The sequence below is a fragment of the Otolemur garnettii genome, unplaced genomic scaffold (genome assembly GCF_000181295.1).
Source record: "Otolemur garnettii isolate 467f Iridium unplaced genomic scaffold, OtoGar3 scaffold00084, whole genome shotgun sequence".
Taxonomy (NCBI): Eukaryota; Metazoa; Chordata; class Mammalia; order Primates; family Galagidae; genus Otolemur; species Otolemur garnettii.
The window spans coordinates 5,118,427-5,135,264 of NW_003852479.1; the positions used below are offsets into that span (position 1 = coordinate 5,118,427).

At 38.4% G+C, this 16,838-nt stretch overlaps 2 protein-coding genes across 2 annotated transcripts in view; both read right to left on the reverse strand.

Annotated features, from left to right (window-relative positions):
• Positions 1–8,479, reverse strand: part of SERPINI2 (serpin family I member 2) — a 28,525-nt gene extending 20,046 nt beyond the window's left edge. Inside the window, exons 1-3 of the mRNA XM_003794644.3 lie at positions 8,458–8,479; positions 5,901–6,152; positions 758–988 (exon numbers count right to left, since the gene is read on the reverse strand). Of these exons, the coding sequence (XP_003794692.1) occupies positions 758–988; positions 5,901–6,144 (475 nt within the window). The 5' untranslated portion in view covers positions 6,145–6,152; positions 8,458–8,479. The remainder of the gene's footprint in view (positions 1–757; positions 989–5,900; positions 6,153–8,457) is intronic.
• Positions 8,480–13,139: 4,660 nt separating this feature from the next.
• Positions 13,140–16,838, reverse strand: part of WDR49 (WD repeat domain 49) — a 158,817-nt gene continuing 155,118 nt past the window's right edge. Inside the window, exon 19 of the mRNA XM_023516015.1 lies at positions 13,140–13,270. Within this exon, the coding sequence (XP_023371783.1) occupies positions 13,140–13,270 (131 nt within the window). The remainder of the gene's footprint in view (positions 13,271–16,838) is intronic.

Below are 16,838 nucleotides of genomic sequence, written 5' to 3' on the forward strand. Positions count from 1 at the left end.
ATTAAAATTCTTTGGTTAAAAATTCTATAAATACTACCCTACAAAATTTGTTTGGCTTAAACATCCAAGTCGTGACAATTTGTCCTTTGATGTGATTTTATTTCCAACTTCTTGTTCATGTAAGATTTCCATAAAACTCAAAAATCTATTCAAAACATTACCTATTTCAAATTCAATTGTGTCCTAAAACATTATTTTATTTGTAATCCTTACAAGGAATATTGTTTTTTCAAAGTATAACCGCCTATAGGAATGATCAAATTCATGCAAAATTTCTTGTCTATTCCGACATGTATGGTGGCTGTCGGGTTGACGATTAGCCTAAATTCAAGTATCTATTCCAAGTAGCACTTTATGGATTGGTGTTTTCTCATAGACTGTTATAATTTTGAAATTTTATCCTTTATTTTTAAAAAAATCAACAGGTGCAAAGACTTGAATATTCTTGCAGGCACTGGATAATTCTTATCAAAACAAATAAAAGGGGTTGGGGAAGCAGACTGCAATTAAAAGAAAAGAATTCTATAAGTAAGTACCTCTCAAAAATAATAAGAGAATCAGTATATTTTTCAAAGCAGCTCACCGTTTCTCAGTTTTATAATTCAGTATTAATTTAAATAACAGTGAAATGAAATAAGAGATCTGATCTCCCTGATCCATTCGAGGTAGGAAAATATTCAGCCATTCTTTACTTTAGGATATTAAAAACTATGAATACAATGGCAAATAATGATTTTATGAAAATGGGAAACTTTACCCTCTGTTTTGCTTTCCACCCAGGTACTTATCATCTCTGCACAAGCCTTTGCATCCTGAAAATCCACCAGTTTGATAGCACTCTGAAAAAATTCCTTGTTGCCATGGAGATACTGTTCTTTCACAGCGAATCCTTCTTGAAGGTAGAGGGCATTGGCAAGATTAAATGTAAATTCTTGTTTTTTCTCTGAGATGGAGGTGAAAAATGACTTCAGTACAGAAAATTCTTCTCCTAAAAAATAATTATAATATACACTGGCATATTGAACAACATAAAAACAACAGCTTTGCAGCTTGGCTGTCTAAATGCCCTGATTCATGTCACCATTTTCTGCACCCTTAGGTAGAACTAACCATCCTTTCTAAGTTAGTGTAAATATTTTAAGAATTTATCTCCTGTAGCATATGCATTTTGCAGAGAGATCAACTTTCATATGGGAAAAAGAATATTCATGTCAATTTAAAATTTGTCAAAAACAAGGATGAGCCTTTATACAGGCTGCAGTTGAATTCCTTTGTAGAGTCACAGTCAGCCCATTTTTAGGTGTTAGAACTTTATGTTTAGAATCTTATTCTTTACATAATATGAACATGATGTTTATGAGAGGGACATGCTAGGGGATGTGGATGGGGTAGGATGGTGATGTGCAATTCTTTTCAACATTATTTTATTTTGGCTAAAGGAAAAATTGCTCTCTTATGAGCAGCTGTCCAGGTTTTGAAATTTACAAGGCAACTCCTATAATCATCTCTAGAGACGCATAATAATTACCAGAATTGCTTATTTCTTCAGGTTGACGAATCTATATTCTTTTGCTGTCTACGCAAACGATAAAATCCGTAACCATTTCAACTATAACCACCAGCCAGAATAAGTTGATCAGAGTTGACTAAAAGACTCACTGCAGGCCAGCGATTCATTTTCGGATCGTTCTGACCTCAGTGCTGTCAGAAGGCTGTGCTTGGTTGTGAGGAGAGCCTCGCAGCAGGTTTCACTCCATGGCATCTTATTATGATTGCCCCACAGCACCAAAGGAATCCACCGTCTCCCACTCCCTCTGGCTCAGTCCCAGACAGCAATCATTACATATGGGGATTCTGTCTCAAATAACAGGTTTGCCCAAGGCCTTCATTAAATCTTCAGTTTAATACCAAAACTTCCTCTTTCATAATTTAAAAGTTAGCTACATCAAGCTAATCTCTATTAAAAAAAAAATTTGACTGGGTGTGGGGGCTCACACCTGTCATCCTGGCACTTTGGGAGGCTAAGGCCAGGGATTGTTAGAGTCCAGGAGTTAAAAACAAGAAATGGTTCATCATTGGAAGACACCAATTGAATAGAGTCACAGAAAAAGTATTACTAAAGAGGACATTACTACTAGGTGGATATGTGTGTGTTTACATGTGCATGTAAACCCTTTTTTAAAAAACAAGAAGCTAACACCCAAAAGATGTCTTCATGCAAAAAGAATAACGCCCTGACTTGGGGGTGGGCACGGCTGCAGCTCCGTAGCCCAACGTCTTGTCCAGCTGACAGGAGGCTGCATTTTCTCCCTACTCACTTCCTTGGCCCCATGTTCCTACACAGGCACGAGCTCCACAAGCTGACAGGAAGCTCTCCGAGGCATGTTGGATTTTACGTCAAACCCCAGGATAGTCTGTTCATTGGATTACAGACATAGATCTGAAAGATCTTAGATAGAAAACCTTGCTTTTCATGATTAGGTATAAAGATGTTGAGTCATTCTTTACAATCCTGAAATTCCTCACCCGAGGAAGGGAAGAAAGTTAATGTATTTTACTTGTTTACATAATGATTTCAGATGCAATCATCTGTGGCTACAGAAGCCTAAAAGACATATCTCGATAACCGAGAGGCTGCAGATGACTTCTTCATTCCAGAAGAATGAATTCCGGTCAGAAATGAAGTAGCAGAACTTGAAACTAATTTTCCGGAATTTGTAATTTGTGAACATCTTTAAAGGGGTGAAAAATAGTTCTAACCCATTTGTCAGAGCAAATAGATTCATGTCTTCTACTTAAGGTCTAAGACTGTGTGACAGAGAGCTGCCTTTGATAAACCGCTGAATTCAGACATCCAGGATAAAGGTCAGCACATCACATAGGTCCAGAGGGGCACAGAAAGATATTTGCCTTATGAATTTGGTTTAATTTATAGATGAGTGACCTCTTTTAGCAAAGATTGAAAAGAATACATATGCGCGCTCCCCATCAGTGCTGAGAACAAATTTAGTTCACTATATAAAGTGGAGCCGCGGAGAACCTATGGGTCATCGGTAAGCATAGCTCTGGGTGTGGCTGCAGCAGCCCCCCAGACGAGTCCTGAAATCCAGGCATGATCTCTTGCTCTGCTCAGGAGAGGCTAAAGGCCAATTTCGTGTGTGTGTGAGAAATTAAAGTAGTAAACAAAGGTACTCCAGAATTATGGATTATCTCAGCCAGAAGGTGCAAATGCGTGGCCTGAATCCAAACACTTCTTCCTGCACTGAGGACCATGACGTCCAGGAAGATGAAGGCCTGGGAGAGGACATGGCCTACAGCTGACGCAGACCTGGGACAGACCTTCATGCCAGTGCTCATCTCTTAGCCCTCTTGGATAAAGAAGCACCTTCGATTTACCCTTTTATTAGTCAGTAGAAAAATGGAGCATCATCAGATGCTCAGCAGAACCCAGAAGGCACCTTCTGAGCAGCTGTGTGATGATGGGGGAAAGACAGAGAACTGAGGACATGGAGAGCCCCATGGGGTCAGGATGCCAGCAGCCGTGTGCCCCTCTACAGAGCCCACAGCATAAGCCGGTGCCAACACAGAGAATAGTGCTGGGACCACGGGCGAGGGCAGGAAAGTAAACAGAGATAGACAGGCCTTGTGAAAGTTAGGGGATCTGAAAGCAGGGCCGGGACTGAGGTGAATCAATGAGACAACCTCCTTGTGCAATCTCAGTAGTCGAGATAAATAATGTCCCAACGCAATATTTTAAAAAAATAAGATAAATCCAAAAAAATCCATGATGACCAAAATGTAAACATTTAAAATCAAACAGGATTAGCACCCTGAGTCTCCTTTGGTCTCAGGTTCCAAGCCGGCTCTGCCTGGCCCCACCTCCCACCCCACCTGTCCTCTCTCCCCGGCTGTCTCTGTCCAGACTCTGTGGTGTCTCTCCAGTATTTTTTCATTTTCCCTTTTTTTCTTTTCTAGGTGTTGTTTTCACACTCCTCCTTTTAACCTGTCTTTCTTTTGCCTTTGCACATTTCTCCCCATTCCTGGTTCTCTGTGCCCTGCAATGAGGTAGAACGGAAAACCGGTCTGGTAAACTTTGTTATATTCATACACAGATGGTGCCAAAAAGATGGGCGCACATTTTAGGAAAGGAAAAATTATGTATTAAAATGGTAGTGCCCAGTACATACCAGTAACAAAAGATGAATATAAGAGACTTTTGAGCACCTCTTGGAATCGCAGAAGTCAAACGGGACTGGAGAATTACAACTTTAATGCAGTTTTCTCCTCTCCTAAAACGTGCAGACATTTTGTGGGCCTCCTCTGTACACTGAAATGCTAATATTTAGTGGTCTGTATACACTCTTGCAAGGAAAACATAACAATGTTTATTGTCCCTCTTAAATTGTTAACCCTTGCTACATTGTTTTTGGAACTAGGCCTGGGCAAGTTAATTTTTCTCTGCCTCGGTTTTCTTATTTGCATATCCTGGGTATGTTGACCTCACAGCAGAATTATAAATATTAAATGAGATAATATGGAGCAAGCACGAACCCTTTCAAATTAAATACCAGCACAAATAGCAGGACACAGTGGTGGATGCACCGTACACAGGTGTTGGGTGACGTCATAGTTACTTTGCTGTGACGGCCACACTCTCAATCTGGAGCTGTACAAACTTCTGTGTCCCTCCTGAGATGCATTCATTTAAAGTAACGCAGTTTCACAGGCTCTAATTTACATTTCTTCATAATGTTCTATTACCTCCCAAAGCAGTATTGTGTGATTTAATGTTTCTGGGAGTGGTTTAGTGAGATTAGCTGAAGTTAATCGAGACTGAATCTGGAGCACAGCGGCCTGGGTAGATATTATTCTCAAAGGAAAACTCTCACAATTAGCTTCATTATCACCAACTTCATTTCTGCATAAAAGAGCATTTATAATGAAGCAAATAAAAAAATTGTTGTCAGAAAAACAAATTTGTAAACATAGCTGCTTCGTGTTAAGGAAAATAGATGGAAATTAGTTATGGTGATAATATTTCAAAATTAAAAATCCAGATTGCTCCTCTGATGCTTGGGGCACATTATCGGATATTAATATAAAAGTCTAAAATTAAAACCAGTAAAAAGATTGAAAAAGATAGTCGGGAAGATGGGCAACAACACTTTCAAATTAAATCTCAGAGCAAAAGCTCAGTATCCAAGTATGTGAGATACACAGTAGCTCAAACCAACCTTTGGAAGACCCGAAACAAACCACCACCTACAAGCACAAAGCCCTCTGATATATCATTTAAATGTTTTTTCCTCAAAGTTTTAAAAACTGCTAATGAATAAGCTCTTTAAATGCACCAATTAATGCTTTTTCTTTGTCTCACACTGGGTGAGAGTGCATTATTTTCATGAAAGAAGTATTGGAAATTTATTTGAAAAAGCTTAAGTAATTGTATTTCTATAAGAGACCATAAAATACAATAATTAAAAGTCCTATTTTGAATCAGCTGTGTAATCTGGGAAAACGGTCACAAGATAGCAAGTGGCAGTGGGGTACCAGGCGTGTACGTGACCTATGCGGAGAGTCAGTACCTGCTGCGGAGTAAGGAGCACAGGCAGACACGCCCACTAGAACTGCAGCTAATTAAAACTGGCTGCAGAAGGCCAAAGAAACCACACAGACGCACAAATAACTTTTTGTATCTGTATAAATCCTAATTTCTTAACTATTTTTATAGCATTTTCATTAGGAAACAGAAGCGAATTAAAATTACTTACACTTACAATGTTCCACTTTGTTATAATTTTGTGCTTTTTCACTTATTAAAATTCTATGACCCTGCGTTTTTCTCTAACACTTTAAGGTGAATCTGACCGTATCGTAAACAGCAGGCGTGAGAGGCTCACCGGCTGGGGCGCCCTGCAGTCTCAGGCTTCGCCTTATCTGCTGCTGTGCTTTGCCTTTTGCTCCCAGTTGTACCATTCCAAGAACCAAAGTTGCTCCAAGGGGGGAAAATATAATGTTGTCCTTATGAGATACGGACACGGCTTGATAGAGGTCCACTGCAAATTCTGTGCTTCTTTGAGCCAAGAGCCTTGAGGGTTGATGAAAAATGACCAACAGGAGACTCCACAGCGAGATCGTATCCATTTTGACTTCTGCGCATTAATTCAAAATTTATTAGCTTTCAAAACACAGGTGACTGTATGAAACGGAAGACGTTGTGTCTCACGGGGACGTACTGCTGCCCCAAGATGCTCTAGAAAGCCAGTTTTCTGGCCAAACATCCTCTATTAGGAGACATAGTCTATTTGGTAATGGTACCTTCAAAAACCACTACAAAATATATTTGCCCTTTCATAACAAAATCAAAGGAGAAACTATGATTATGGACTACTATCAATGCCAATATTTTCTTCAAATAGTTATGTGATACTTTTTTCTATTTTTTTTTTCACCATAGTTTTAAATACCTGTAACTCTGTTATCAAGGGAAACTTCTGTGCAGGCTACTCTAAAAATGGTGCATCGATCAAGAGGGAAACTGGAATAATAATAATCCAGCGAGATTTTGGATGTACAATCTTAGAAAATTAATGTATTCTAAATTATTAATTAGACCATGTGTCATCGAAAAGCACAAAATACTGGTAAACTGAACAGGCTGATAAATAGCCCCATAGTCTAATTAATGTATTCTAATGTAATCTGTCAAACTTTTTACAATGTCCTCATCCTTCATTTCTCAGGATAAAATACTCCAAAGCTCACCTCTTCTTACCTTTCCAAAGGAAGAAAAGAGCAATGCAGAAAAATTGTAAAGAAACAAAATGATGTACCCCATACCATAGAGGTATTCAACTACTATGTACCCATAATAAATAAAAATGTTAAACGTTCAAAAAGAAACAAAATGGCAGTTAAATACAGATGGTACACTAATAACAAAGGAAGAATTTTAAAATATCCAAGAAAAATTAGATTAAAAAATTAACAAATGTAACCATGAAAACAAAATGAAACAAATGTAACAATAGCAGCAATCGAAAACTATAAACAATTCACAAGACTTGATACCCTATTAAATTACTCTCCACTAAAATGTAGGAAATTCAACTACCTGGTTATATCTTGAGTAAATGAGTTTTGCAATATTACCACATAGTTGGTAAAATCCTGACTCCCAAGACCTCATAAACATTAATAACACTTACGTTGCAAGTAATATCAGTTAGTAAACTTTACAACTCAGTAGTAGGTGATCAGGAAGTAATCGACCCTCCTTGGGGTACAGAGGAAAGCCTCCAGCATGGAGTCTTGTTGGCTTGAAGTGGACGCCTGCATTTCTAGAGGTGGACACCTACATTTCTAGAGGTGGACACCAGCAAGAGGTGGACGCCTGCATTTCTAGAGGTGGACGCCTATATCTGCAGATTATTTGGGGGCCACCATAACTTATAAATGGGTTAAGAATCACCCATCCTGTTATATATAAAGATTACTATGAGTCAAATATTTTTCCAAACTAAGATATCTAGACATTACTTATAATATTATTATATTTCAAATTCCTTTTTAATATATGTAGTTCAAATCCATTTGTTTAGATATGCACTTTATAAAGGACTAAAACCTAAAAAGTAGTCCAAAGCAACTCTTAGAAAGTAACGCTTTGGTAAGCTGCAAATACAGACACGTGCCATCAAGCAAGTGTTTCATCAAGGGTTAAAGTACGACGTGAGGTCTGAGTGAGAATGCAGCGATGGGAAAGGTCCAGTGAGTAAGAGAAGTTTTACATGCAGAATAAATGTCTGTTGTCTGCATCTTTATGTTCTGATACCTTCAATTTCTCAGTAGATTTCTGACCCAAATATCTGTCTGTAGATAAGGAAGCAGCCAAAATGTTATTAGTACTTTTTAGTCACCAAGGGGCAGTTGAGTAGGTACATCTTAGTTTCTATTAGAATAAAAAATAATGTTATGAAAACGCATAGAACTTATACCTAGTTTATATTAGAATAAGAAATAATATTGTGAAAATACATCAAAAATACATAGCACTAGAGTCACCCTTTATTATGAACAATCTTAATAATTAAAATTTGTATCCCGTGTACATCTATTTTTTCCCCAGAAAATTTCCAGGCACTTAATAAAGCATAACCTCAGGAAAAGACTGGTTTTAAAACTCACTTACCACATTAAGTTTTAGACCACGTGTCATCGGAAAGCACAAAATACTGGTAAACTGAACAGGCTGATCAATAGCCCCATAGGAATCGGGCCTTCTAAATTACACTGAAATCGTCACAGGAGTCTAAAAGCAACATGTTAACTTAAAAATGGTAACTGCTTCAAAGTGAACTGAAATGCCGTTCCTCTACTTACCGAACACTCACGGTCAATGTCGTTGCATATATGTACATATTTCACTCAAAAGCCACTTAATTTTAAGGTACTTACCCCACACTGGCTTCTGATTATTCACTGGAATGTTCCAACTAATATAAGCTTCCTGGGAAGCACTTGTACGTGGACACCTGACCAGTCAAGGCCAACAGCATTTATCTTGAACACTGCTTGATTGATTTTCCCAGAACCAGAGCAGGTGTTCACTATATTTGTATAAAAGAACATGATTAGGTGAATGATAAACCAGTGAAACATGCACTGAGAATAGGATTGCTACATCATTGTCCGTATTACTATTTCATCCAATATTTCACTTTTTTAAAAAGTAGAAATAGAATTTGGAAGAATGTGCCAGTGGTGATAAATTTGCTGGTAATTAGCTCTTTTTGTTTCTCACAGGACTCTCATATCAGATTCCCAGTGCGCCCCAGCATAAATATTTCAGAATGCCTAGGAGAAAAAGAATAGAACTAAATCACGTCCAGAATGCAGAGAAAAATTACGGCTGCATTTACGGCGTTCTCAACAATTCATCAAATTATACAGCACAGGAGTTTCCTGTGGTTACAAGGCCCACATGGATCCTTAGGGCAAAAAGTGGACACTGAATAAATATATTCTTTATTTTCACAAGAAGAACAGATGAAGATTATGGGTTTACCAAACTATGTCAGGACACTACTATTAACCACAGGTAACTTGATAATAGATGTTGGTAATATTTTTATGTGCTTTTAAAACACTACATGATTTTCCCTACAACAGGTTATTAGATGCATGATATAATGGGTTTTTATCTCATTTTCACAGTTCAAATCAATCACCTCAATGACAATCAGATATTAAGCACATTGTATAATTCATCATTAGCTTCTGGAGAGTCAAATGGAGAATTTCATATACTTTTAATTAAACAAATATGACATTGTTGAGCACCAATTTTGATATTAGTTCTATAAATTCATGGAAAACACATAAGATGAGTATAGACAGCTTTAAAAGGAATTCAGTTTATAAAAACTTTGTAAAGGTCCTTATTAAACTCTTTCAGCCCCGAGAGGCCACGATAAGCCATAATCTCCTAATTAACTAGAGTTCTTAGTTGCTTGTATTCTTAATTTGCATCTCCAAATGTTTTCTAAATCTTGGGTTTTGCTTTACTGTTACTTCTCAAGCATAAGCAATGTCTATTCTGGCTTTAACTTAATGCAGGGAAAGACAATGTTCCAAAAACAGAGTTGTGCACCAGGGACGTGATTATTCTACTTATTCTACCCTGAGGAACATTACTAGTAATTCTGGACGTCCAGGACTATCATTCCATCAGGGCCTCCCAACCTACGTGGTGACACCTGCGAACTTTGATCACCCATACCCTTGGCTGCCCCACTGTCACATCTGAACATTACTCCGCTCACAGCAGGATTTGCCCAGGAACAGGCCACTGCCTTCCTTACGGTGGGGAGACAGCGACTCAGTCCTACCAACATCATTTAATAAAGTTGGTCTTTAAGGACCTCACAATAGAGCAGTTCACACAGAATGTTCATTTTCCTGTCTCTTGGGGAGGAAAAAGCAATAGCCGTGAATTTCTCTCCATTGGCTTAAACTCTTTTAATGGACAATGAAGATTCTGCCATTGTCCATAATCCATTATTGCAAACTTATTAAATATCTTCACAAATCTGTACCTTCTACAACTCTATTTTACCCTTAGAGAATCAGGAAACAAATTATTCATGAATAAGAGGCAAGCGCCTTGATATAAAAGATAAACCTGGAACATACATATAAAACATTGTCAGGGAATGACAGTTACAATGTCATCGCCATTCTTAGCACTTGAAAAGTAAAAAATGCACTTAATTTCGAACATTAAAAACACGCAAACCAACGCTGTCATCAATAGGGAACTTAAAAGGTAATCCTTCCATTTGAGAATGAATTAATTTCAGGAGATTTTTCTCTCTTAGTTTGCTCTGTATATTTTGAGTGATAAGAGGAAAATGTTTTGAAAAGAAAAATGGTTAAATTGTATTTAGCATAAGTCTACATAATATGAACAAGGTCGCCTATTGAAAATTATGGCATATAATTTTAATGTGAGAAGCTCCTTTCACTGTAGAAAAAAATAGATCTTCAATAATTGAATGTAAATGTTAATTGCAGAAATGGTTTGCAGTGTCTTCCATCCTATTAACAGTTGGAGGGGGGCCCCTGCTACCTGCTCAGCATGTCAGATCCTGCAAGGTACAACGGAAATGTGAGCCATAATGTCTGAATGCCTTTTTTCTCCTTGTTACACGTTCATGCTCCAAATTATTAGAAAGAGCAACATTAAAAGAAACTCTCATACCTCTAAAATATCCTTTCTGCTTAAACATACTTGCAAGATGGTTACTTTTAATCCCTTTTACAGAAGAGGCCCTGAAGTTAATTAAAGGTAGAATTAGCACCGCACCCAGGACAGGGCCATACACATGCAGCAAGCTCTGTATGTCTGAGGCAGACGATTGATCTCACGCTAAGCCCTTCAAACAAAGTCATCTCCAAGGGTAAAAACTAAAACACGTCTAGTAAAGTATTTTTTAATTATACCAGAAAAGGTACTTGGCTTGTTCCGTCTTTGCTCAATTAACCACTACATTGTAAGTGGCTTCACTCCAGAGCGCTGAGGGAAGAAGGAAATTCCGTTTCTACGTGACACCCGTTGTCTAAAACTGTGCCTCTCACAGACTTTCAGGAGCTGCATCAATGGAGAAAAGCCTTTGCAAATTCCTGGGTATCAGTGTTATGCCTCTTGCACCTCTCAATGTTCTTTTAAATTCCCGGGGGGTTGACTCAGATTTCACTCCACTGTTCCATCAACAAGGATGATTTGATTCCTAGATCTTGTGCTCCATCAAGTTTGCAATGGTGGATTCCCAGATCCGACCGCCTTCCCAGGCAGGAGTTCTCTGCAATATCCCCAGGGCTTACCCAGTTCAGTGTCTGTTTGAATGTGTCAAACAATTCTTTGTCTAAAGGCAAATTTTTGCATTTTACAAAATAATTAAGTTTGAAGTACTTTCAAATTTACATAACAGTTGAAGATATAGTAGAGTGGCCATCTCGACCTCCCCCACCACCTTTTCCCAGTTTCCCAGCTGTTATCTGGGCCCTGTTTACCTACCTCTCTCCACAGATGGACAGATAGCCAGACAAAAGGTCAAACAAGGGTTATGTGAGTCTATAGCTACATGCCACGTGTCAAATTAGCATTTCTGAGCCATTGTAGAGCAGGCTGCAATCATAATCTTTGTCACACTTCAACATTTTGGAATATATGTTTCTAAAGCCAGGACACTCTCCTACATAACCACCACACCACACACACAGATACACTTTCCTCTCTGTCTTTCCTGTGATTGTCATTCTGTGGGAAGGAGAAGCAGGAAGCACAGAAGTCTCAATGCGTAACTCAGAATGCACTTAAACGTAGTTAAAATGAGCAGCTGTCTTTTGAAACTTGTTCCACCACCAACTTCTCCACGAAACAAAACTATTTTCTCCCCCGATGTTGCAAAATCTGCTTCGGGTTCATTCCCGTGACTTGATACTGTTAGGAAGTAAGGGACCAGGACAATGAATGGCAAATACCGTGGTTTGGGGGTAAAACAGGCCTGGGCTCCAATCCCAACGCTTTCATTCATGACTGGGCCCTCCCCAGGGGATCTGGACCTCAGATTTCACATTGTTCTGCTCATCGAGATCGCTGTACCTTACATGGTCACTGTGAAGGTTACACAGAGGGCACTTTTCAGTTGCCGTACAGAGTAGGCCTCTATACACCGTTAATTACTTTCCTTGATTATTTATGTGTTACTGCAAAATTCTTCTTAAAAACACAAATATCTTTGAAAGGACTCTTTAAATTATAAATATGTAATAAATAACTAAAGTTATATAAATGAATTTATTAATTCCTTCTACAGAACCCAGTGACTAAATCAGAGTTAGGATATGGTTGCCTGGAAAATGATATTTATAAAGAAAAATGACACTGAAAAAGGTGAGGAGTAAGTTTGAGAAACAAATATTTTCTACTTGACCTTCCAGATATTAGTCCCAGGCCCCAAGATTTTTTTCAAGGTTACTATTGCTCTGATTGTCCTTTGCCACTCCATTTTAAGTACAGCATGAGAAAGTATAGAAGTACGTCAAAAGTGGTAATTTCCCACAATTATATGGAAGAACGAATAAAAGTTGACAAGAATTAGCAAAAAACGCAGCTATGGACAAGGTCTAATTCCCATAATCATCAGAATCTTTTTTAAAAAGCTAGAAAGTGTAAGGAAGTGGAAACAGTTTTCTTATCCGCATTTGTCGATATGCGCTGTGTGAACACTTTTCACGTATTTTCACACAGGTTTGACAATGAAAATTGGCCAGAAACATTGGTCTATAGAATCAACCAGAAGGCGACTGGTTAGAGTGCTTTGTTCTAGAATCCTAAATTTTTATGTGAAATCTCTTGAGAATAGATACCCATTGATACTGCCCCCTTTTAAGTCCCGTTTTTCTTTTATTAAGAATAACAGAGAAAGTGAAGGACAGATAAAAAAAAGCTAAACTGTCTTCTGAAGATGAAACGTCCTAAAGTTTAAATAGAAAGTAACAAAAAAAGGCAGAATTCTCGATTCCTTTTCTGCATTTTATATATGTACTTTATGTAACAATGAATTTTTTTCCAATTATAATTTCTTCTTATTTCTTTTTTTCTTCACTTTATCACTTGTTCCTTGAAATAATTGCTTGGCTTTTTGTTCGTGATCCAGAAGTTCTTCAGGAAACAGACTTTTCTCATCAAATACAGCTTTCAAAGCTACGAAGTGAGGGAGAGGATGACGTGTAAATTACATTTGGTAAGCGAACCAATTAAATGAAATAGTGGGAAGAACATTCTCAAGTCTTACTTTATCTAGAAATTTTAATGTTTCTAAAACACAGAATGCATGTGGGGAAATTTTCTCCAAGCTTCTGCTATTCCTTTTACTTCAGTGTAAATTTAAAAGTTAAATTTTAACAGAGTTTTTTTTTTTAAAGGCATTTATATGATGATAGGATAGATGATTTTAAAAGCTTGGTTTTTTTCCATTTTTGTTCTTTAATCTACTTAACAGCTCTCAGATGAAGCCAAGAAAAATTATTCTGTATTGAAATAAGACAATTAAAATAATCAAAACACAGTTTGACTGTTGGAATGAATAAACAAGTGCATCTATAATCACATCTGCAGGGATCCGGAGCTTCAGAGGATAGGAAGAGCCAAATCACTCCCACGAGCAGATGCATTGTACACCAGCAAGGAGGATGAGGAAGTGGTGTCTGTGTTTAAGAAAATAATTCTGTTTTTTGCATAATTGTATCATTTAAAACAAATGCCTGTTGGATGCTTAACACAGGATGTTCTGTGCTCAGGTGTGAATGGGGCGCAACTATGGCTCCGTCACTGGCTTCCTCCCACCTGGCAGAAAAGAGAGGCACCATGTGCAGTAGGATACGGTTTAAAGAAAACACAGGTAACATCAATGGGGCATAAACAGATGAAGGTACCAAGGCCGTACGCGGCCACCCAAGAGACAGCTGGGAGGACTGGTACTGTGGAGACAGGTCTGGCGGCCCAGAAAGGATTTTAATCAATAATAAACAACATGAAGGTGGAGAAAAGCTGACAAGTTGGAAGAGGAAGGTCGACCAAAGGGAACAAAGTGGACAAAAGCATGAGAAATAAAAACGGCGTATGAGGGAACGCTCAATCATTCAGTACAGTTTAAAAGAAGCAGGAAATACATGAAGGAGAAAAAAGTGGCATGAATTTGAGGCTGGACTGAGGAATACTTGATTAATTATCAAGACAAAGGATACGAAATAAAGAAAAGTAAACATGAGACGAGTTTTCAGTATAAGGAGATTTGTCCACATCTGTATCAAAGACCCCCACTTCCAGGACAAACTGCATTACTACGTGAGTCATGATTGTCCCCCTTCTCCTGGAAATAAGAGCAGCCATGAGGATGAGGGAGAATAATTCTCCAAACTAATTCCACTTTCAGCAAAAGTCAGCGATGGAATCTGTGAGAAGGGAGATTCCAGAGAAGGGAGCCAAGCAGTGGGGACTGGGCGAAAGTCAGACAGGGAAGTGTGAGAGGCAAGCAGCAGGTTCCCAGGGTGTGCTAGGAGAGGGTGCTGGTGGAGGAGGGGCGTCCGCAGCACCCCAGCCTCACCCTTCATGCGCATCTCCACGATGCTAAAAGGAGTGAACAAACTGCCAGCCGGAGCTCTCCCTCGGCTGGTTTGTTTCAGGGCTGCTTATAGCAAAGACCTGAGTCAGTTTTTGCTAAATGCAGTCTTACCCCCAGTTTGTAAAAATTGAGGCACCCTAGAGCCATGTCCCAACCTCTTACTCAGGGATATCCTGCATAATTCCAGTCAAAAAAAAATAAAAAGTCCAACTCATTAAAGCTAAGTAATTAAGAGACAATCTTACAAACCAGCATATTGTGGGCATACAGGTGTCATACACAAAAAACAAAAATCAAATTGAAAACAGAGCAGCAAATTCAGCATGGACCCCATCAGACTCATGTTGCCAACGCATAGACAGCGAAGGTTACTGAGCATTTTAACAGAAGTTAAATTTAGAGTAGCAATTGCCTCTAGGAAGGAAGATTACAGCAGAAGTGAAAGAACTCAGGAAAGAGATGAAGACCACAGGAACGGACGGAATAGGAGGGGACACAGCTCAGAAAACTAGGGAAAAATTACAAGGAAGACACAGCAGGAATCAGAGAGTGCACAAATGAGGGAAAATGTAATAAAATAAAAATTAAAGAGCAGGAATTAGAAAAATAATAGATATAATAATAGATATTGAAGCCAGACAGAAAAAATACATCTAACAACCACACAATTGGAGAAGTCCTTAGAAGGAAAACCAAAATACAACAGATATTGAAAGGTATTATTAAACAAGACTTTCACCAAATAAAAGAAAACCTGACTTATATTTTGAGAAGAACACACTGTGTACCAGAAATATTAATAGTTGACTTAGAACGCTCAACTCCAAGTCATACGCTACTGACTAAAGTCATTAGACTTTAAAAGATAAAGAAAAATCATTTGGCTATCAGAAACAACAACTGTCACTTTAAAAAAAGAAAAATATCTATCTTGCATTAATATTTTCATAGCAACAATCAGTAGAAGAGGACAGTGGAGAGATATCTCCAAAGTAATCAAGAAGAGAACACAGGAGCTAAAAATAGCACCCACGTCTATGCAACCTTCACGTCTAAAAACTGTGAGTAGTTTCAGTGTGCAAGAGCCCTTTTTGAGGAAATTACTAAAAGATAAACTGAGACATGACTGAGAAAAAATTGATAAACACAACTTAGTGGTAAGCACCATATAGATATATATTTAAACGCAGAAGTGAGATTAAAACAACATGGGCTTTAAAATGATAAAAGGTAAAGGCTACATCCCTGAGAGTGTGGAAAGGATCCATTAAAAATTAGGAGGCTAAGGGAACAAGAAGCCCTGTTTATGATGAATCAAAGACAACCAACGCGGCCAGGTGTGGGGCTCCCACCTGTGATCCCAGCACTCTGGGAGGCCAAGGCAAGTAAATCACCTGAGCTCAGGAGTTCTGGAACCCCTGAGCAAGAGGGAGACCCATCTCTACTAACAATAGAAAAACGACCCAGGCATCGTGGCTGGCACCTGTAGTCCCAGCTACTCGGGAAGCTGAGACATCACTTCAGCCCAGGAGTCTGAGGTTGTTGTGAGCTATGAGGCCAGAGCACTCTACCCAGGGGGACAGACCGAGACTTTGTCTCAAGAAGAAAAATAACAGCTAAAACTGACAAGTCAACTAATAGCATTATAAGCAAGTCTTACAAAATAAAGGTAAGCACAAAGAAAGAGCAGATATTAAATAAAATTATGTGGTAAAAGAAGGGGAGAGGAACAAAAGGTGCTCAGTCTACTCTCAGTCAGCGGGGATCTAATAGTCACTGTCCGATGGAAATGAAGAATTAGAAGAATTATGTGAGGCTATGAACATGGTGACACACACATGAGTGAAATACAGAAAAAACTATAGATGCAGTGAAAACTTAAAAATATAGAAACAGCAAAAAGTGTAAGAGTCTGAGAAATATAAAACCAGAATGTCTGATATATCACTATGTTTAAATATGCTGAATTTTTCGATTAAAAAATAATTTTTAATTGGATCAAAAGCAAAACTCAACATATGCCTAAAGTAACATGATTAAGGGTGTTTTAAATAAAAGAATGGTGAAAGCATATCAGACAAATGAAAACCAAGAAAGCTGGATGGTGGCGCCCATAGCTCAGCGGGTAGGGCACAGGCCATTTACACC